Source organism: Atractosteus spatula, chromosome 2 (assembly GCF_055471065.1).
Source record: "Atractosteus spatula isolate fAtrSpa1 chromosome 2, fAtrSpa1.hap1, whole genome shotgun sequence".
NCBI lineage: Eukaryota > Metazoa > Chordata > Actinopteri > Semionotiformes > Lepisosteidae > Atractosteus > Atractosteus spatula.
Genome location: NC_142707.1, coordinates 29,428,837 through 29,450,743, shown reverse-complemented (window position 1 = coordinate 29,450,743; position 21,907 = coordinate 29,428,837). Strand labels below are relative to the sequence as shown.

Genomic DNA, 21,907 nt, shown 5'->3' with positions numbered 1-21,907 from the left:
GACTGTTATGAGATCTATGACTGTTCTGTAAGTACATCTGAGAGCTAACTGACATATTACTAAATTACCGATCAGAGATAAGGAATTGAATTAAATTGGTAGTGGAACTGCTAATCAGTCTACATGCAATGTAAATTACTCAGAGACAATGGAATATTAAGCTAAATCAACTTGATGCACATATGCTGACCACAAAAGGATGAATATTTATGCACTGTTGTATGTCCTAAAAGCAATCATTTTCATTCTCAGTGAGGAGTTATTTTGCTTCTGCAAAAGTATTTGAGAATAAATGGGAGAATGTAAGAAAATAGGAACAGTTACAGACAAGGAGAAGATTTGGGCCTTCTAGGCCATTTGGTAGCTGTATATTGTAAAAATAAGCAGATTGTTAAATTGAAATAAAAAAAAAATTATATTCACTCAGAACATCATGTCTGTTTGCTGTTTCCTATTTACTAATCATATTCTGTTACATACTGCTTTTTTAGATTGTTCTGCAGATTGTTTTGTGTCATTTTTTCCAAGCTAGGCATACAGTAAGTCTATCAAGCATGGATTATTTACCATTTCTTTCTTAGAGGATTTGGCTTTACAGGGATCAACATAAGCGTGGAAAAGGCATTTTTTTAAACAACTTTATAAAATGCTTTATTTCACATAGTCCCCTAATAAACCAAGTAGAGAGAACTGTGAATCTCATACCATCACACTCCCATGTCGTGGATGGATTGAATAGAATACTTATTAAAGCACTTTAATCTGGCTCCCACTAGCCTGTGGTGTTTAGATTCTTCAGCTCAGCAGGGCACAGCTGGGGCTGTCTGTCACTATGGAGCTGTGCCTCCTAATGATCCACCATCACCTTGCTCACCTTTAGTGGGGGAGCTCAGTACTATGCTAGGCCCTGTTCACCAGTTCGATTTGTCCTGAGATAATGAGCTCCAACAACACTAGCTGGGGGGACAATCTTGTTTTCACTACCTTAGTAGCAGACGTACCTCCTTTCACATCAGAGCCCTGCCATACTGTAGGAAGACAAAATTCATCACTTTGGGTTATCTGGTTGTGTTCTTCATAATATTGCTTCATTATCACATAACTTTAAAATGTCTAGCCTCTGTTGACTGAATATTAAAACTTTATTGTTGACTTCACTAACAATATATTTTAATAAGCATCCATGTTAATTACTGGTTAAAACCTCTTGGTACCTGCTGTGCTGGCAAGCACAAAGTTGGGACACCCTAAATTTGACTGAAATACTACAATGAAAATACTTTAGGTTTACATGTCCATACATCCATCTATTCATTTTCTAAACCCTGGATGGGATGCCATTCCGTTGCAGGGGAGAGACAGACAAGAACACACCAGGGCCAAATATCCCAGAAGCCAAATAACCAAATAGTAAGTCTTTGGACTGTGGGGTGAAACCGGAGCATCTGGAGGAAACCCACACGAACGTGGGGAGAACATACAAACTCCATGCAGACAGCACCCCAGGTCCCTATTGAACCCTACAGTGTAGGGCTAAAGCAGTATTAAGCACTGTGCCACCATGCCACCCTAACTCTAAATGTAAACCATAAAATTACTTTCCCTGATATTTTGCTTGTCACTGTCAAAAAAAACTTATTGTTAAATATCTGGAGATAATGGATCATGAAGGATGCTTTTGTGATCCTTCAGAATGAAAAGTGCCTTAAAAATGTATGGAACCATTTTGAAGTACAAGGTTGATTGTCTAGAATTGCAAGGATAAACATTCTTTTTATTTAAGTGGTGCTCAGAGAGCTATGTATTTAATTTTTCGATAGCATTGGTATTGTTTTCCCTTGTTATTTAATGACTTTATCTAGAATTCTGAACTTCCCTTAGTTTCTGATTCTTGTGGCGATTGTAGAATTATCTTTTGTAAGTATTGATGGGTTTGTCTGATGGAGCTATTTCCTGTACTGAGTGGGCTTATGGAGCTATCCATATCTTGTAGTTTTTCCATAACAATTAAACATTTGCTGCAGTGACACTTACTGTTATGAACAAAATCAGCCTCACAGAATGATATACAGTACCACATACTTGATTATTGGAACTAAGCCATTATCTTTTATACAAGGCTTTTGGATGCTTTCAAATTGAGTGACAGTCTTTAGCACTGTTTGGACAAGATAAGCTTGAATAGTGTGTAAGACAACAGGATTGCATTCTCACTTCAAAAGAACACTTCAGCTCCTAGACAGTCACTGCCCTTGAAGTGTATTGATTTATAGGCAATGCATGAGTTTTGACTGATTTTTGGAATTAAAAGTCAGGCTGGTTTAGGAACTAAGAATTTGATCTGTCATTGAATAACTGATCCTTAACAGTACCTCACTTAACACCAATTAAATTATGTTTTCAGGCTCTTTAAGAGATATGAACATACTGTAATAAATAAATTAGTATATATTTTTGAGTTTGAGTTTTATTATCCTAAGTCTTAAGGCAAATATAAAGTTCAGTTGTTCTGTGTTGTTGATATAGCATGCTTAAATTAAGGAAAATTGTTTTCAATAACATCTTCTTTGTGAACAAAAACAGAAAAATCACAATAAATCATCATTTGCTATGTGACAGAAAAGGAATGGAATAATACAGTAGGTTACATTATAGTGAAACCATACTTAAAAAATAACAGACAATGGAATTTCTTTAGGTTGTTACAAATTAAGTGTTCTGAGCACTGCTTCCTAGATTATTAATGATTTTGTTATATTCTCTAGTTGTTGTTTTTTCCCATCCTGGTTTGTTTAAAATAAGTATTATTACTGCTATATTTAATTATACACAATATGTTATGATTTGTAGGATGAAACGTATGAAATGTAAGGAACACAAATGCTTTTAAGTGCAAGAGTGTGGCAATGTTAAACACTGCTTTGGACTGCTACTTGTTTAACAATGTGTACTTCTTGAAAAGGCTCAAATGGAAAAGATAGCTTAACTCTGTAAGATAATTGCAGAAGGCCACAATGAGACAGTCTTAGCTGTTTCAAGTCCTAATAAATAATACAACATCTTTTATTAATGATATTAAGTACCTAACACACTTTAATTGAATTTAATGCTTAATTAAAGTTCAGACTTAATTAATGGTTAATTGCTTTAATTTGGCAGTTAGGAAACATCTAGTCTAGTCTGGCAGGAAAGTAAATGTCATTCGAAACAGATGGCTGTTCCGCTTCTCAAAAGAAGCAAAGCAATTGACTCTGACATCACCAGATAAAATGTTGATAATGTAAAATCATGCATGAAGTAGGTTCTTTTAATCGAAGAAATGATGCACACAGACCACAGGCTGTCTGTCAAAATTATGAGATAGTTTTTCTAACATTTGTAAGGTTCACATAACCTCTTTGATAGAAACAGCTGAAAATAACTAAAGGCCTCCACATGATCTTATCAATTGTTTACTACCTTATCAGCAAGGGACATGTGGGGGATAAGATGGACATTTAGGCCCCTTGTGATTGTGTAAGGTATATCTTGCTGTAAATGACGGTATTCCTTATAGCTGCAGTAAATCATTCTGCCAAGGTTGCTATGACTTGAACCACAACATTTGGTTAAGCTTCATATTGGAGATTCAGCATATAGATAATCTTCGTGAAAAGAAATGTGACCTTTAAGTTCCTTGCAGTTTAGTTATTTCCTGATAGGTAGTCTCAAAGAGGGTTTAATCTGTAGTTAATATAGCATAGTTGTGCTTTGTGTCAATCTGAATTTTGTATTTTTAACTTCCGTCTGTATTTTGTGGATTTAGTAATACATTTTTTTCCCAAATAATGCAAATCAGCAAGAAACTTAGGGGTTTTATGAAGAAGTTAGGAATCAAGCCATTTTGCTTTAGGGTCAACCACGTGGCCTGTGGAACCCCTTCAAAGAGTGTGGGATTAACCAAAGGTAGCTGCAAACATCGTGGTGGGGAGGAGGAGCTTAGCTGAAGGAGGAATATAAGGATTAGAGAGGGTCTTACTGAGATTTGGAGCTTTTCAGGATGTAGAGAATTTTGCGTTTGAGTATCAGAGATGGAGAATTTAATTGCTCCAATTCCACATAAAAGCTCCCTGATAAGAAACTCAGCAGGCTTTAAAAATGGGGCCCAGTTTGTTTAATAAAGGTGATGTCCAGACAGAATATCTCAATTAAACCTTCTTTTACACTCTTTGGTGACTAAGCTTAAGTGGAACATTTTGACTGTGTCATGATACTAAAACTTACTTTAATATGTATAGATTTTTAAGACAGCATCATAGCTAAAATGCTATGTCTGCAATGTGAGTGTGAGATCTTCCTTTGTCCTTTGTCCATGTGGATTTCTTCTTGAGCTTTTTCCCCACTTTCCAGAGACATACTGGCTGGGTTTGATTGACTATTTTAAATAGTTGCTGTGTCTTCATGGCTCTGCTGAAATTGTTCATCCAGAGGGAGGGCAGTCTTAAGCTCTCGGTTCCACCTTTAGCCCAGTGCTCATGGGAGAGGTTCCAGGTTACTCTGACTCTTGCCAGGAAATGTAGCTTTCTGGTAATGGATAGTTATAAAAATCATTTTAGAAAAGCATTTCTAAAATGTTTTTTTAATAGAAGCAGTGTCCTGATTTATATGCAGGCAGCACATATGATGATATTGAATAAGCAGTTAGTCCATTGAATTTAAACAGCAAGTAGCTGGAGACGAGGGGTAAAGTCACCTGTTAACAAGTGCTTCTACATCCTCAAATTATATACATATTTACTCATTCAATGTTTGGTCTTTCTTTATCATGCAATATTCGGTCTTCAAAAGTATTACTGAGATTTCTGCAGCCTTTCTTGATCAAATTTCCAGTAACTATAGCAAACCCCTTAGTGACTGGAAGTAGGTTATTTGGAACTCTTGATGCTCATTAACATCCTGTTTAGTATTCTGCATTGTCAGTTAGATCACATTTTGATCACATCTAAATGTATCTCAGTCCCATGACACTAATAGCTCAGTGGCACAGAATACAGAAGTACATCAGGGCCTTACCCTTGACTGGACACACGGTTTCTAATAAAAAAACATAAATCTAATAACTTTCTATGTCAGTAAAGGATCTTTATATTTCGCATGGTTGTGTTTCCTTTTATGTGCTGATCCACATATGCAGTATGAGAATCAGTTAACATTAATATTTCTAATATTTCTGTGAAAATCTTTATAGTTTCAGTATTTCTGTATTCATATTGATGGTAATCCATTTTCATGCTACCACTCAGTGGTACTGTCTCATTGTTTGTAATTTTCGAATTGTACATATTTGCTTTTAAGTCTGTCAGAATATCTAATGGGAATTTCATTTATACTGTACATACCCTTTTACCATAATAAGGGTTTGTTTGGAGGCTTTCTTAAGTATCCTCAGCTCCAAACAAAGATGCTTTTAATGTAATTGAAAATGTGCTTCAGAGCTGTATTTGTGTATATATACATTGCTTTAAAGTACGTTAGCAAAAATCAACTGCTGTAAAAAAAAGTTTGTCATGTAAACTGGCAGTGAGTGAAATTATACTGCAGTTTTTGAAGCTTAGCGTTTCCATAGTAATTAAGAAATCCTTGGGTACTATAAAATCAGGCAACATTTCCAAACCTTTGCCTCATCACCAAGGACAAAATCTTGTCGCAGGAAAAGTCTAAATCTGCTATTTTTGAACCTTCTCCTTGTAAGGGCACACTTTGCTTCCTCTGATTACTTCATTGCAAAAGGAGAGAATGCTTATGGATATAAAATACTACATCCTGTAACTAAAAGGGTGGAGTCAATGCCGTAACCTCAGCCATTATGCTATTAGTGTGGATTATTCTGGGTGACTCATTGATTTTTAATTTGCCGCCCATCCTCTCTTCTCTCTGTTCTTAATGAATCTTTCCAATTAAAAGAATTTAATCCTGCTAATAAGTGTTGTAATGTTTGCCCTCAGTGCTTCAAAGTAAATGAGACAATACTGAAAATTCATTTATGATGGGGTTTTCATATTATTTAATCAATTTTAGGAGATGGGTCTAATTTTTCACTGAAAACTGCCAACGTGTTGTCTGTGGAATTAAATAAATAAATTAAAACTAGGGAGACAGAGGAAAAAGGAAAAGGAAAAAAAATAAAAGTAGAAATGAAAACTGGCAAGAGGAGCAGCAGCCAGACTCCAGTAATTCATTGTACATAACACATATCCGGTAATATAAATAAGACAAATAGGCATGCTGGAATAATGATTGCTAACGAATGACATGTTCTGGCCTTTGTATCATGATGTAGATGATAACAGTTCATAAGACATTTTAAAATATCTATTTTCTTCTCCGTTTAAAAGAACAGCAGCAAAAGAATAAAAGCTCTTAATGCTTTTTGACTGAGATACATTTTTGGCTAAGTTTAATAGGACCATCATTGTGCATTTGTAGGTCACTGATGTGTGATGACACCGCTGACCAGATGATAATCATCACAGTCATTTCAGTAAACCAGCAGTAGAAAAAGAGGAAAAACAGACTTTTTTTTTACTTGAGGATTTTAAAGCTAGTATACTTCAGAAGCATTGTGAAGTGAGATCAAAACCACTTATCTGATTGTGTCCTAACCCTGACCTCTGCACTAGTTTCCTTACCGAGAAAGGCATTTCTAGCAGTTGTAGCTGAGGGTGGGCCTGCTGCACCAGAGTAATGAAGAATCTCTTTCCTATTCACTCCCAATCAAAATTGATACCGTTTTCACATGAAATTAAACTTTGAAAAAGCAAAAATCCTTGCGTACTAATTAGTTGCGTACTAATCCTTGTGTATCCCGAGCCGTTTTGAAAATCAGGAATAGCTGGTGTGATGTAACAAGAAAAATAGTTTAAATTAATTCTATAACAAAGTCAGTCAACGGTTCAAATGTGTAAATGAGAGATTGTCTGGAATAAAAAATGAGCAGGTCTGTGGTCCTCCAGGACCAGCATTGGGAACCCTATATGGCATGCCAGTCATTCACCAAGGAAACACACAAACATAAAAACAATGCAGATAACATAGCCAGCATGGGAGGAGGTTAAAAATGAAACTCCACGCAGAAGGCATCCCAAATCAGAGTCAAATCCAGCACACCATAACACTGTGCTTCCCTGAAGGTTCACTCATTATAATAATTGTAAATTTTTAAGCAAATTCATTCAGATTGAAACAATGAAGCATGCAGTATCTTACATGCAAATGTTGAAGATGGGAGTTCAGCACAGAGAGGGAGAAGCATCTGTGCTAAAGCAAGTGTAAAGTTTAGAGTTTAGCATCTGAATTCAGCAGGCGTTCACAGCTCCCACCACTATATGGGTACAGAGTAACATACAGATTCTGCTAGCAGACTCCATCATAATGGTGTAGTTTTTGTTGTAATAATGTTAGGAACATGTATTTAACATCTAATGTAATGTGAGATTGTTGTAGTGAATTGTTTACTGCATTTAGAAGACAGATAAATGGGACAGGTGTAATCATACTAGATTTGCTTGTGTATCTTCATTCATTTTCAGTATTCAGTACTTTGTCTGTAATGTCTTGTAATGATTTAGACATCAGTGAACATTCAGCTGGACCTGAAAGTTTCCGCTTTTAAGCTTATTTAAACAGATGGTCCTTTTTTAGCCAGTCAAAATAGAGGGAAAATAGAGGGATTTTTCACTGTTTGCAAAACTATGTATTGTGATGTGTGCTTTATAGGATAATATCACCAAGATAATAGTCATATCACCCTGCAACTTACAACTGACAACCCACTGAAGCTAAAGAGGTGTGAGCCTGGTCAGTACCTGGATGGGAGACCTGGGAAAAACTAAGGTTGCTGCTGGAAAAGGTGTTAGTGGGACCAGTAGGGAGTGCTTACTTTGTGGTCTGGGTCATATATCCCTAGTACAATGATGGGGAAACCATACCGTAAAATCCACTGTCCTTCAGCTGACACATAAAACTGAGGCCCTGACTTTCTGGTCTTTAAAAATCCCAGGGCGTTTCTCGAAAAAAATAAGGGTGTTACATCAGCATCCTGGCCAAATTTCCCATTGGCCTTTACCAATCATGGCCTCCTAATAATCCCCATCTATGAATTGACTTCATCACTCTGTTCTCCTCCCCACTGATAGCTGGAGTGTAGTGAACGTACTGGTGCACTATGGCTGCTGTCACATCATCCGGGTGGATGCTGCATATTGGTGGTGGAGGGGAGTCCCCATTACCTGTAAGGCACATCGAGTGAGTGTCCAGAAAAGTGCTATATAAGTGTAAGGAATTATTATTATTATTATTATTATTATTATTATGTCAGTGTGAGTCTGTTAGACAGATTAATCTGATTGCAGTGTATACTTTTTATAATGTGCTCAACAGCACAACATAGTATCGGAGATCTCTTCAAGGAGTCCACTTTTCTTCATTACATTTCATTAGAACATGTTTTCATTGATGGCCCCACTGTGACTGATTATTACATATACTCGAATACAGTAGCTGTCTACTTAAGACATGGAATGCACATAAGCAAATAATATGAATGTCTTTAATTTAAGGCCTAAAAACCTAAAATAATGTTTCACCTGTACAACTCAAACTTTATAATGCTATTTATTCTTTATACCAAGGGCCACCTAGCCTTCTCATATAACTTTTTGTTTCTTAAGCATGTGAAAGAAACTAAGAAATTCTGGAAATACACTTATTATCAAAGACTTATTAGTATGAAGCTTTTATCCAAATTGACTTACCTGTATATTTCAACCCATTGAAATAATACAGACCTTCAAGTGTTGTATATATATAAAAAATAGTAGCTGGACTGACCTTTGTAAACAACATTTTATTTTGAATACAGCACCCTTTTATCTGATAATTGTTTCATCCTATCTATTTTGGAATATATTTAATCCTGTTGACTAATGCACTGAACAGAAATGATGAGGTATTAGAGGCAGTATCAAGCGCCTTTGATTTATATTGAGCTGAACAGTTCCAAAATTACCAGGGACACCTTCTCAATAGTAGGAAGTAGACTCCTCAGTTCCCAGTGTTGGTGAGGTGAGATGTTGTGCTTTTAAAGAAAGGAAGCTTATCAATATAGCAATCCCATTAACTTGGGGAGCAGACTGTGACAATGGTGTATACTCCAGCAAATCTATTTCTGTGGTTGCTACGGTAATATTTTCTGTACTGCATTTATAGTGTTCTGAAACATCTTGGCTGATAAAAATGTCTCAAACCTAAACTCTCTTCATTGAAGGTTCACTTTTTCCTTCTCCATTAATTATTACAAAAGATGCCTTTCTGAAACATCTTTCAAAAGCATACATTGACAATTTGTCATTTTTGATCCTCTTGTTGAATTTCAATCACACAATTGTCTCTCTCCCTGAATAGGAAATTCTCAGGGCTGTCAGAAAAAAAACAATTATTAATCATTGCTTTTTCAGAGAAGCTAGGTTGGTGTTGGTCCTGAACTTCACAATTTCTTAGTCTTGAAATCCTCCTTCATTTCTTTCTCATGGCAAGGAAAAATAACATCTACAACACAAAAAGACAAACATTTCTGTTATTGTCTTTTGTTATTGTCAAGGCAGGTTGTAATACAAAGAGAAAGAGAATTGAATCAGATATGTAACCTGCCGTCTTCTGTGTTTATAACACAAAGTCATACAGAAAGTGCACACTGTGTTGTTGTAATTAAAAATTGTGAATCTTAGCATTTTGCTGATAAAAACATATGCATTTTTTGTTGTTTTGAACTTCTTTACTCACCCCCCCTCCCTTCTCCAAACCATTTGTGTGAGCAATCATTTGTGCTTTTTTGGTATTTTGGATTTTTGCTGTATGTTTTACAAAATTAATTAAAAAAGTTTGAGAAAAACAGAATTTTTCTGGGCAATAGAAAGTGTTATTTATATTATTGAGATGACAAGGTAGAGGATACATAAGTTACCTGCATTTTTAGTCTTAATATTGGTAAAGCTGTAACTTTTCATTGGAATACTTACTGTAGTAGTCAGGAGAGCAGTGACAGTTGCAGCAGTTCTACTTTGTGCTAGGGCTGCCCCTAGATTGAGTGCAAATCTGGATCACACAGCAAGCTTTGCGTGGGGGCTTTGATCAACAAGAATTGTGTATTACACCACACCACCATATTGCAAGAGGTAATGAGGAACATGACGTACTTTGACAGAAGTACTTTGACTTATTTGAGGGTGAAACAGCAATGGAGTTACAGGACAAGTTGCTTGTTATATACAGGATGTCTGCTGTATTACTGATGGTAGTCATTTTGCTAATTTATTCATTCTAAGTTTCAGAACATCTAGACGTTTTGAGGAGTAACCCACTTTATTTTTTGAATGTATTTATTGGTACTTCATTTGATCATTTCTATGGTGCTGTCAAGAGACTGGTACTCAGGTAGTACAGTCAAGTAAAAATATTCAGTTTTGTGTGACGAACTCAAAATCTTTAAACACTGAATATAATGTGTGCAGTTCAGTGAAATCAGCTTCTTAACTGATCTATAGAAATAACTTTTGCAAACATCTTTTTATGTGACTGAGTTGTTTTGCTTTTTCCTCCCACTTCTTTTCACGTGTGTGTTTCCTTGTGATTCCATTAATATCTCGAAAGCGAGTCTTAATAATTATATTGTGAAGAAGCATGGTCAAGAGAAACTATGCATACTTAATGATGTGTCTATACTATGTTGTTGGTAAAAAAAACAAGAGCTTAAGGGCCTCTTTATATTGCATTTTAAATTCTTAATGATCTTCTGTATTGTCCACCAGGAATAACTGGTGAAAGCTGTTTACCATGCATTTAAATTAAGATTGTAACTCTTGGCCCTTGCAAATGACAAATGGTTGGTTTTCTACAACAAAATAAGGTTATGCTGTTAAACTACAAGTTTTAAATCAATGCTTCTAAGGAGGACTAAAAAATCAATGCAGTCGCTATCGTACGGGCCTATCATTTCACAATTGTGTAAAAGTAACTATGTAAAAGTATGTCTGTTTGCATGCTTTAGGTTCTGACAGCTACTGTATTTTCAGCAGGATTTTGTTGAAGGCAACCTAACATTTGTTTTACTAAGTTTTATGGGGTTTTTCTCCTAACATTTTTTTCTCATAGGCATTGCGAGCTGAGCTGAAGGACAGAGAGCCGATGGTGGTGAACACTTTGGACCAGGCCAGAATGTTCTTGGCTGACCAACCCATTGAAGGGCCTGAGGAGCCACGGAGGGCCTTGCAGCCCAGAACAGGTGAGTGTGTGTGCTTCCCTGTCACAGGGACATATTACAGCAGACAATAATGTGCTGCACAGAAGGTAACACTCATGGCAGCATGAATTTACAAGAATGGTTTACTACCCACTCTTGACCCTGGTCATTCTACAATTCTACAGTGTTAAAGGGTCATATATTTTTTAATTTGTAGTTATTTTTGCCACCTGGTTTGAAATAGCCATTTCGGGGTGGTCACGTCTCAGCTACAATCCCTGCAACCTGGCAGGGGAGAGAAGAAGGAGGTGTTGATTCCTCAGACAGACCTACCTTGAAGCCTCTTGGCCCAGGCTCCACGGTCCCTTACCAGAGGTCCAGCTTTCAATGGAATGAGTGGCACAACGGGAATTGCTGTTTCTCCGAGAGCTGAGATAGCCCTGGCTGAGTATCCCACCATACAGTCAGGCAATCGTGTGCCACTGCTTGGGGAATCCCAGGTGTAGTCAGCTAGTGACACGACCCCATTGTCAGGTTTCTAACTGACAATAATCTTTTTACAATTCCACTGAAAATTAAACACTTTAGTGTGATAAAGTTGATGATTAATAAGTTAATGAAGCAATTGAGTGTTTTTGGTATGAATAGACAATAGGAAGAAACAGAGTCTGAGCTTCTACTAAAATATTTTGTATTGAACTCCTATCTTTAAAGCTTTCTTCTGAGAATGTAAAACTCACAACTTCCTCTAGGAGCACTGTTAGAAATTAGAAGCACATTGTGTAAATCTGATCAAAGGTTGCATTGATGAATTTTGTCCATTTTTGGCTATGATATCACAGTAAAGAGAGGGATAGGCTGCCTTAGGCCCTGCAAGGTAACACAGAAGGTGTGTCAGTTAGGAGAATGGATTTTATCCACTGTCAGATGATTCACAGCATCAACATTGATTTATGAGGAGAATCCTGGGAAGTTGTAGGTATATTAGAAGCTGTTCTGAAATAATACAGTAGATTCTGTGTTTTTTCCAAGTGTATTTACATTATGTTCTCACAACTACTTATGAAAAATTTGTTATGATGGATTTATCATAAGATAGAATAAATTGTGAGATATAGTAAAAGATTTAGAGACATACTGTTTAAAGCCCAGACAGTTATGTTCTCTTTTTTACTTTATCAACGGATCGGATACTGTTACCTAATCTGTTTACCAACATGAAGTTCCATAATAGCTTTGTAATTTCAATTTTCATTTTCACATCAATGCTGCAAGCCAGTATTAGCACACATTTTATGTGAATTGAAAGCAGATGTGCAGAAACACTTTTTGACAAATGCTTGCTGTTTTTGTAGGGCAGTTTTTTTTTATAATTAAAGAAATTAAGCCACAGTTTAAATCAAAGCTTTGACCCACTTCACCACTGATGGACCACAGACCTGGTACTTGATTGGCTCATTTTGGCAGAGGCCTATTGTGTCCAGTGGTAATGTGTTTCAACATACTAGGTTTCCATTTGCAAATGGTAGCTGGGTCAGATATTTGATTTTCCAGTACAAGCCTTACTTTGATAACAATTCATTCTGCTGTTTTTGTTTGTGCAGTTCTGAGAGGGTCATTTTTTATTATTACTTCTACTAATCCTGAGCTACAATGGATCCAGTATAATTAAGAAATTGAAAATTGCTTAAAACCTATTTAGGAGTCTGTAGGCAGTGGGGTGGGAGACAGTCCTCTGAGATTTGCCATGGTGAACTTCACTTTTGTGACAAGTGACATGTTCTGTTATATCTGCTCTAGTGCTCCAAGGTTTTTGATAAGGTTGATAATGTGGTTTGCTTATCACCCCCTTTCTGTGCTTGTTGACCTGTGGAGAAGTCAGCATGCCCAGTATAATTGAGAATCATTAAATCAGCCTAAGTTCTTCTCTGCTATGTATGATGCTGGCTTCAATGTTGGGGCGAGGTTTTCATTATCTATGGGTGTAACAGAGCAAGGTCACAGAACCTAAGACAATTCCATGTGTCTGCTGGTGCTGCTGCATTTGTTTGAAAGGTTTTTATTACTGCCAACAAGTAATGGAACACCTTTCTCTGCTGACCATACACATTTTATTTTAATTCCTTCCTCCTTGCATCACCTTTTCCTTTTTAATCAAGTCATTCAAAACTAATCAGTTGCTCTAAGTGTTTGTCATGCAGGGCACAGCCAGCAATACATCACCCTCTTAAGTGACATTTCCTCAGACAGCAGTCTTGATTTGTAAAGTGGAATCAATTTAGCTGTTACAATGAGTTATTTTTCTGAGAAGACCTTACTATTTGGGATACCAGGAACTTGGACAAGGATGACAATTATTTGGAAATATTTCTCACCCACATAAGACGTCTGGAAATGTAGCAGCTTTATAAGGTTTATAAGAGCCACATATTTGTCCTTCCGTAGTGGATTTTAATTTTTATTTATTTAACTTTGGTTACAGTAGTGCCTATGTAATACAGTATAAGGTGAAATCAGAAAAAAATGGCACTAGCTGAGAGCTGAGATTTTGAGCATATATAATATTTCTGAATAAACAGTATGTTAGTTATGTACACAGTGAAATGGAAATCTAATAAGTAAATTGATTCTTAAAATGTAGAGAGCTTTAGGAAAATATATAACAAAGTAAGCAATGTTTAGGTTACTTTAGAAGACAATGTACCAAAACAATATATGCTGTCTAGGTCATTCGATTAGCCGAAAGTAACTGATAAGCTTTGAAAAACAAATCTAGTGGTGCTTCTTCTTTCGTTTTTATGATGTAATCTGTTTTGTCTTAGGGAAAGGGGAAGTGTTAGAAGGGACAAAGTGCTGAGCTTTCTCTTACAGCGCAACATCTTATAAAAACCCTGTACTGCTTGTAACAAATTGAGTCTCTGATGCACTTTGCAGAGTGACAACAGGGCTCCCAATATTGCAATATTGAAATAAAGACCTTACTCAGGTGAGAACTCTCTCTCGTGGCTTCCTTGATAGGTATATTTCCATGACAACAGTTAAATACAATACGTTAAAATTTAACAATTTAATCTGCTTATGTGTATAAAAATTAATTTCCTTTAAATTTCAAAGAAGTCAAATAAGTCTGCTTACTGTATGTGTGTAAAAATCAATTTCCTTTAAATTTCCTTTATGTTTGCCCTGTTTATTTGTATGTCTTCTGTTTACAAGAGAATTTAATTCATAAACTGACATTTTTTTTGGACTTTTTTTTGACAGACAGTACTTGTCAACATTAAATGTAAACTGCCTGATGTCTGGAAACAACCTTTCTAGGACGCATAAGCGAAAACAGCAGTGTTCTATTGTTTTCTACGTTTTAGAATATGTCCAGATTTCTCAATATTCCTGAAATACATTTATGTCCAGATTTCCTACAATGAGAACAGACAATATCTCACTCATTGTGCGGCACAGTGTTCCAGAAGGTGTGGTTCATCTTATTGGGGGAATTCATTAGTTCTTGGAGCCAAGGGCTGATCTTTTTCCTGTGTTGTTCTTCACTGGATGGCCAATAAAATCCTGGTTCTCATACTGAGCAGCCTGTGCCATCTGACACTATCTGTGTCCTTGGAGACTTTGTCCAAGATACACTCTTGAGCCAGTGGCAGAAATCCACAGATGAAATGGCTGGTCCACTCCAGGCTGATGTGTTGTGCACTGTCTGAAACCAGCACTGAGCAAGGTGTATGAGGTCAAACTGGCGGTGTCCTTTGTACAGTAGATCCAACCTGCAAACCAGTGGGCTCTGGCCATTCCCCATGGTCTAGTCATTCTACAGTGTGTTAATAATCATTTGATTGCTATAATTTAGTTGCTTTGTTTTGTGCCAAATCCTAAAGCACATTTTGAGTTTGTTCTGTTAAAAAATGGGGGATAGTTGCACCCCAGTTCTCCTACAGTCAGCCTTACCGTGTATCCATTCTTTCAAGAGCGAGTAGGACATGATACAGATCAGCAGCAGGAGCCTTTTCTCTGTAGCTTGAGGTTTTTCTCGGGCTTGCCATTCATGGAGGCGCTGCAGGTCAGTCCGACCTGCTGTAGATGATGAGCTGTCAGCCCCATTAGTTATTACAACCTGCAGATCTGGAGAGGTGGTTACTCCAGTGCTGTAGTGCTGCAGTGTGTGGATCTGTTCTTCTTTTCCATTAAATAGGAAGCAAACTGCTCAATATACTGTATGTATCCAACCCTACGAGAGACAGCAGTTCAATTAAATGAAACAGTTTTTATTGTAAAGACCTTGTAAAGGATCCAAAATCCAAAAGTGTTTCAGAGTAATGGAATGTTCCAAATTCAAGTCTTATAATCCAGAAGGAAGCAAACCAAAAGGCCTCTTTATATCTTCCAGAATTAGAAGAGAGAGGCTTTTTCTAAATCTGGTTCACCTTTGAGCCAGGTTTCCCTATGTAGAGTCCTGCCACACCTTGCAACTCACAACTGGCAGCCCACTGAAATTAAGCCGGTGTGAGCCTGGTCAGTACCTGGATGGGAGACCTCCTGGGAAAAACTAAGGCTGCTGCTGGAAGAGGTGTTAGTGGGCCAGCTGGGGGCGTTCACCCTGCGGTCTGTGTGGGTCCTAATGCCCCAGTATGGTGACAGGGACACTATACCGTAAAAAGGGTGACATCCTTCGGATCACTCTGTTCTCCTCCCCACTGATAGCTGTTGTGTGGTGAGTGTTCTGGCACACTATGGCTGCCGTCGCATCATCCAGGTGGATGCTGCACATTGGTGGTGGTGGAGGGGAGCCCCCATTACCTGTAAAGTGCTTCGAGTGGAGTGTCCAGAAAAGCACTATATAAGTGTAAGAAATTATTATTATGGCTTACCCATGCTGTATAACTATTGCACCTTGGGGACAATGACCTTTCCACTCTTGGAACGAAAAAGTAACTTTTAGAGCTTGGTAAAGTAGTGCAACCTTGAGGACAACCTGGTAAATTACCTACAATGAACAATATATAGTTCCTTCATGAACTCCAATGCATGCAGTATATATAAAGAAATTAAACAATAAACTGAAAGCTATAGAACCTGATGAATAATTCAAATGTATAAAGTTGATACCTTGAAAATTGAATGTATTCTTCCTCATCTACTTCCAATTCATACTTTTATTATTATTCTGCCACACTATTGCTGTTTTTAATAAAAATATCCTAGGACTGAGAATCTTGTTGTTGATTTGAACTTTTTTGCATTTAAGTGTATAAATGTGGAATTTTTGACCATGGTGTACCTTTGAAATGTTAAATGTATACCAGTTTTTATACCTTTGTTAAGATAGAAAAGGCCAAGGGAGGTCTTGAGTAATGTGTTTATAATAATTTGTATGTTTTCTATATCTTTTTCAAAGTGTATTACTAAGAACAAAAATTACAGTTTTGTCAAATCAACGTTTGCCTGAGAGGCAAGAAACGTTATGCATAGACACTGCATATTAAGGACTGCCCATCTGCCTTTTGCTTAGCACACAGCATCCTGGGCCTCTTCCAGTGTCTCTGCCAGGTTAGCCGATTTTTTTATTGTGACTCAGTGTAAATTGAAATGTAATTACACTGATAAGGTTTCCTTGCCTGGGCTCTCATATCATTAACGCAGTATGCACAGGAGTCCCCAGCCAGGGTTGCCTGGGTGCTTATTGAGTTGATTAGTAATTTCTCCATTACTTGTTCCACTAGCTGATTCTAGAAGTCTTTTTGCTGAATAGGCCAAAGGGCACTGGAGGTAAGTGGGTTGAAAAGTGGAATTTAAAGCGGTTTTTACTATGAGCCAAGCGAGTGTGTTTTGCCTTTTCAGACGTTGAAGAAATCCAACTTTTTATACAGCACCCAGCAAACTGTGTTGAGCAGATTTAACAAATAGTCAGTGGCCCAGGGTGCCCTGCAGTCATGAGTTTGAGCTGGACCTCATTATTATCCAAAGACAGTCAGCTGCAATTTGCACAGTCAGATCTTGGATAATTCTGTTCTTAACTGATAACACTTTTTTGTCATTATTATGAAGGTGCTTATGCATTTGAGTCACTCTGTATTATCCATGGTGGGTATTCCCCTTCAATTTTAGGCAAAGTAATAAGGTAGAGCCTTCAATTTTTACTGTACAGTTTAAAGTGTTACACTCCATATCAGTCTTATGGATGAGACAGAGGTCTAGAACATCTAGACAAAATGAATTTGTTGCTCAGATTGGTTTTACTGCAGTAACCCTTGTATTAGCATGGGGTGGTGTACACTTTACTCTTTCGCTTGTCCTGAACATGGACATCTTTTCTTCATGGTGTAAAAGGGCTTCAGCTGAAAGGGTGGTGCATCTTTCTGTCAACAAAGCTCACATGCACGTGACAAGTCAAAAGGTGTGCTGTTGTAAAGGAAACCAGGAATGTTTTTGCTGACCGTGGTCCACTCAGTTCTATTTTCACTTAATCAAGTGTGCTTCTCGCTTCCAATTCACATGCGGACCTGAAGCAAGAATTCTACACTCCACAAATAGCGAGAATAGAGAAAATATTTTCCAATGGCTGCATTGTCTTAGAGACTAAGAGTAATTCAGTAATTCAAGTTCAATAAAATATATATTATTGTGGATTTATTTATAAATGTGTGCAGCACAGTGGCACAGCATTTAGCAGCGCTGGGGCCCTGGGTTCAATTCTGGACCCGGAGTGCTATCTGTGTGGAATTTGTATGTTCTGCCTGTGTTTGCTTGGGTTTCCTCTGTGTGCTTCAGTTTTCTCCAGCTGTTAAGTTAATTAACAGTTTGGAAAATTTGCCCTGTTTCAAGTATGTGTTTGTGTGTCTGTGTATCCTGTGATGGACTAGCATCCTGCCCAGGGTGTACTCCATGTTGTACCCATTGCTGTGCTGAGAATGGCTCTGGCTCCCCTGCAACCCTAAATTGGTTGAAGCGGTTTGGAAATGGATGGATAGACTTTACTAAGTGAAAGAATTAAGAAAAAGCCTACTTTACAGCTCTCTGGTTCTGGTGTTCCCTAAGAAATGTAGTATTTTTTTACAGAACTCACTCCAGAGGAGAAGGCCCAGAGAGTAGCCAGAGCCATCAGGAAACAGTCAACAGAAGTGAAGGACAAATGGGAGCAACTGAATGCTCATGCCAGCAGTTGGCAGCAGCAGGTGGACAGGGCCCTGGAGAAGCTGCAGGACTTGCAGGGAGTTATGGACCAACTGGACATCCACCTGGCCGATGCAGAACACATGAGGGCAGGCTGGCAGCCAGTGGGTGACCTCCTCATCGACTCCCTGCAAGATCACATCGACAAAACCACTGTGAGTAAAGAGGCCTAAGATGTTAATGAAACTTTTAGTAGACACATACTGTATATAGTAGAAACCTTTTAGGCCTTACTTTGAGGCTTTTAGGCCTTTACATCTTAGTATAGGACTTTTATCTGTGACCAAAGTCCTACCTTTTGTAGAGTTAAAGGGTGTTACTGGGCTGGGTGCAAAGCAACTCTGACAGCTCAATGTCAGCTAAAAGTGCAGTGAAAAATAGGTATTTTAGTGGCTGTAAGTAATGACACTTGTGTTGAAAATGGCATTGCTCACCTGCTCTCAGATTAGTACTTTCTCATTGTTAAGACATACAAATTACTTTGAAATGTAATAAAAAGAGTAAAAGAGACGAGATGTGTAAAAAGGCGCACCACTATACAAACAAGATGTTAACCCTCCAATTATTTTACATCACCTCTTACAAGCAGAATCAAACAATTGAGCTATATAAAATCAGAGAGGTTCAGAGAGCTGTCACTCATCTCAGAATGACAGCTGTTTTACATTACTTCAGTGTTTGCTAGTTTAGGCTGATATAATGCTTGTTTATATCTGAATTACATTTAATCGTTTGCATTTGAGATTTTGAAAACTTGGATCAGGTTCCTTTGTAGTCTTCACCCTTTATGACTAAAAAGTAAAATTCCTTCAGTCTGTCAGTGTAGAATATTCCCCCATGCTCCACAGTATATCTGGCTGATCTTTTTAGGACTGATTCCAGAGCAGCAGTATCTTTTCTATAACATGGTAACCAAATTCGTATTGACCTGCCACAAAAAATGGGCATAATGTACAAAGAGACAGCTGAATTGCCTGAATTATACAAAATATTAGAGTCCACCTGGCTGTAATTGTAACTGTCCAATGGTATTACAGTCTGCCCTCGGTGTAATTTAAAACCTGTGACTACAAAGAACCTGGTCTGTGAATTCCAGTTGCAGAGCTTTAAAAAGAAAGTATTGAAAAAGGGACCACACAGACAAGTATGCACCTCAAAATGCTTGTGGAGCAGTTTGGTATACTGAAATAAACTCATTGCCACCCACCTTTGGCAGGACCCTCAGCAGAAGGAGAGAGATTTGTGGTTTTCATGGGCTTAGTTTATAAAAAGTATTACAGTAGGTCTAGTATAGACAAAGATGATATTAGGAGTTTTGCTGTAGTTAAAGCACCTTTTTTTTACATTGCTTAATACAGAGCAGTTCTTATGCAATTTTCAGATTTTATTTTATGTTTGACTGGTTTTGATTATTCCATTTCATTTTGAGATTTGTGGTTTTTGCACAAAATGGTTTTTGTCTTTAATGGATAAGTAGATAAAATACTTTTAGTCACAGTTTATTATTAGCATTACTTTTTACAAAACTAGAATAAAGAATAAAGAAAATCACAGAATATCATCTGTGCTGGTATTTTTGTAGGTATTGTATTGATTTAAACTAAACACTTCGGGTGATTGCATATGCTTACTCCAGCACTTCATTGTTTATTCTGGTTATTTTATCTAAACCTCAACAGATCCATTATAGTGTTGGGGAGTGGGGTGCTGGAAGTTACTGTAGCTCTGTATCATAGATTGAACAAGTCAATTCTGATACTTTTGGTGGATGGGTTCTCTGCCTTTCCTCTGACGCATATACTGTAGTTGCGACGTCCTAGCTATTCCCTTGAAGGAAGTGGCAGATCCAATAGCTGCATAGCCTGGCACACCTGTGTGAAAATGTTCTCTCCCCTTGACTCCAGTGGAGTAAGCTGTGATGTCGATAAGAACCCCCCCCCCCCTTCATCCTGGGGCCTGATGGTACTATTGTTAGTTATACTTTGGTTCAGCACCAGAGCTCCTGTCTCCTCTCTGTACTCTGTGTCACGGTCCTCCTGTGACCCTCTCCAATGCAGAGCACCATATGGCTTCTTGGTAGCTAAACTTATGTTGGCAGAGGCATCTGCTCTCTCATGCTGAGTTACCTCTGCCCTAAGCACTCTCAGCAATCATATTTTGCTTTTTGCTTTCATGTGACACATCTGCTCTTCCTCTGTCATTTTTAGTTATCCTGCTCTAATCTTCATACTGTTATACTGGCATATTCCCTAACCTCACATCACCTCTGGGCTGGAAAAGCAGTTGCTAAATACCCAAAGCTCCTGGTGATCTTTATCATATCCACAATTCCTGAACTGTGTGTGATAAGTGATAAATAAAACACATGGCTGTTAAGATGACATAGGGTGCCTTGCATAAATACTTCTAAGGCAATAAGGCAATTAGAATTAATTGTTAGGCACTGTGCCTATCCTGGCCTCACCCCTTTATTGTGCTATTAAGCACAGATTTTTTTTAGGCAGGTGAATGCTTACTTAGATTTCAGTATGAAGGTCAAATTTTTAATTGCATCAAGAATCAGAAAAGTCTGATAAACATTTTAAATGGTGCATTACATTTAGATAGAAAATAGTCAGGGGGTTTTAAATAGTCTCTTGGAATTTGGAAAAAAAAGTGAATGTGACATTCTTGAAAGCACATTGCATTTGGCTTTCTTCATGTCAGTATAACATGTAACCTATTTACTAATTTAAGACAATTTGTGAAAGCCCATTTTTCAAATTCTGTTGAAACTTTTGAGTTATGGAAATGCAGTGAATATTTACACCCTGCATTTCAATTAATTAATTCCTAAGAATTTGAACTGTAGTCTGACAGGAGCAGCATTCATTAAGTATAATTTAACATAATATTTTTATTTTATCATTACAGCCATCAGTATAATGAGTTTTGAATTTAACACACAAAATCTGCTAAAAGGGAATTTTATCTGTAAAACAGAAATACAGAAGTTTCCCCAGAATATCAAACTTGTATTTCTTTGTTTTGCCCCATTTTAGAATAAAAGTATACATAAGTTTTAAAATAAATTTAGATTTAAAATATTGTACAGGTAGTTCAATAGTACAGGGTCACTGATGGCCTGAATATCAGTGGTTCCTTATAGGGGTAGGGCAATTGGTATAGGGGTAAGTGAATTGTTTACCATGGGTGGTGTTTGAGTTTCATATACTGTACTTTAACATTTTTTTACAACACAATCTTTTAATAAAATACACTAAAATGCCTACAAGATATCCACTATATTTATCATATATTACTGCATTTTGGGGCTAAAAGAACATCATTCATGGTTCCACAGACATTTAGCAATGCCCCCCCCCCCCCCCTATAAATCCATTGAAATAAGGGTTTATTTAAATATATTAAATTAATTAGTGGTGAACAATATTGGTGGGGAATGTCAACTCCCTG

General features: G+C 37.3%; 1 protein-coding gene across 6 annotated transcripts in view; it reads left to right on the top strand.

The window, feature by feature from the left end:
* utrn (utrophin) overlaps positions 1-21,907 on the top strand; it is a 301,041-nt gene that overhangs the window by 192,550 nt on the left and 86,584 nt on the right. For all 6 annotated transcript variants that reach the window (XR_016093863.1, XM_088929485.1, XM_088929492.1 and 3 more), the window contains exons 58-59: positions 11,188-11,317; positions 18,338-18,606. Coding sequence is in view for 5 of the 6 variants with exons in the window: in XM_088929485.1 (XP_088785611.1) it covers positions 11,188-11,317; positions 18,338-18,606 (399 nt within the window). In the remaining variant the exon portion in view is untranslated. The remainder of the gene's footprint in view (positions 1-11,187; positions 11,318-18,337; positions 18,607-21,907) is intronic.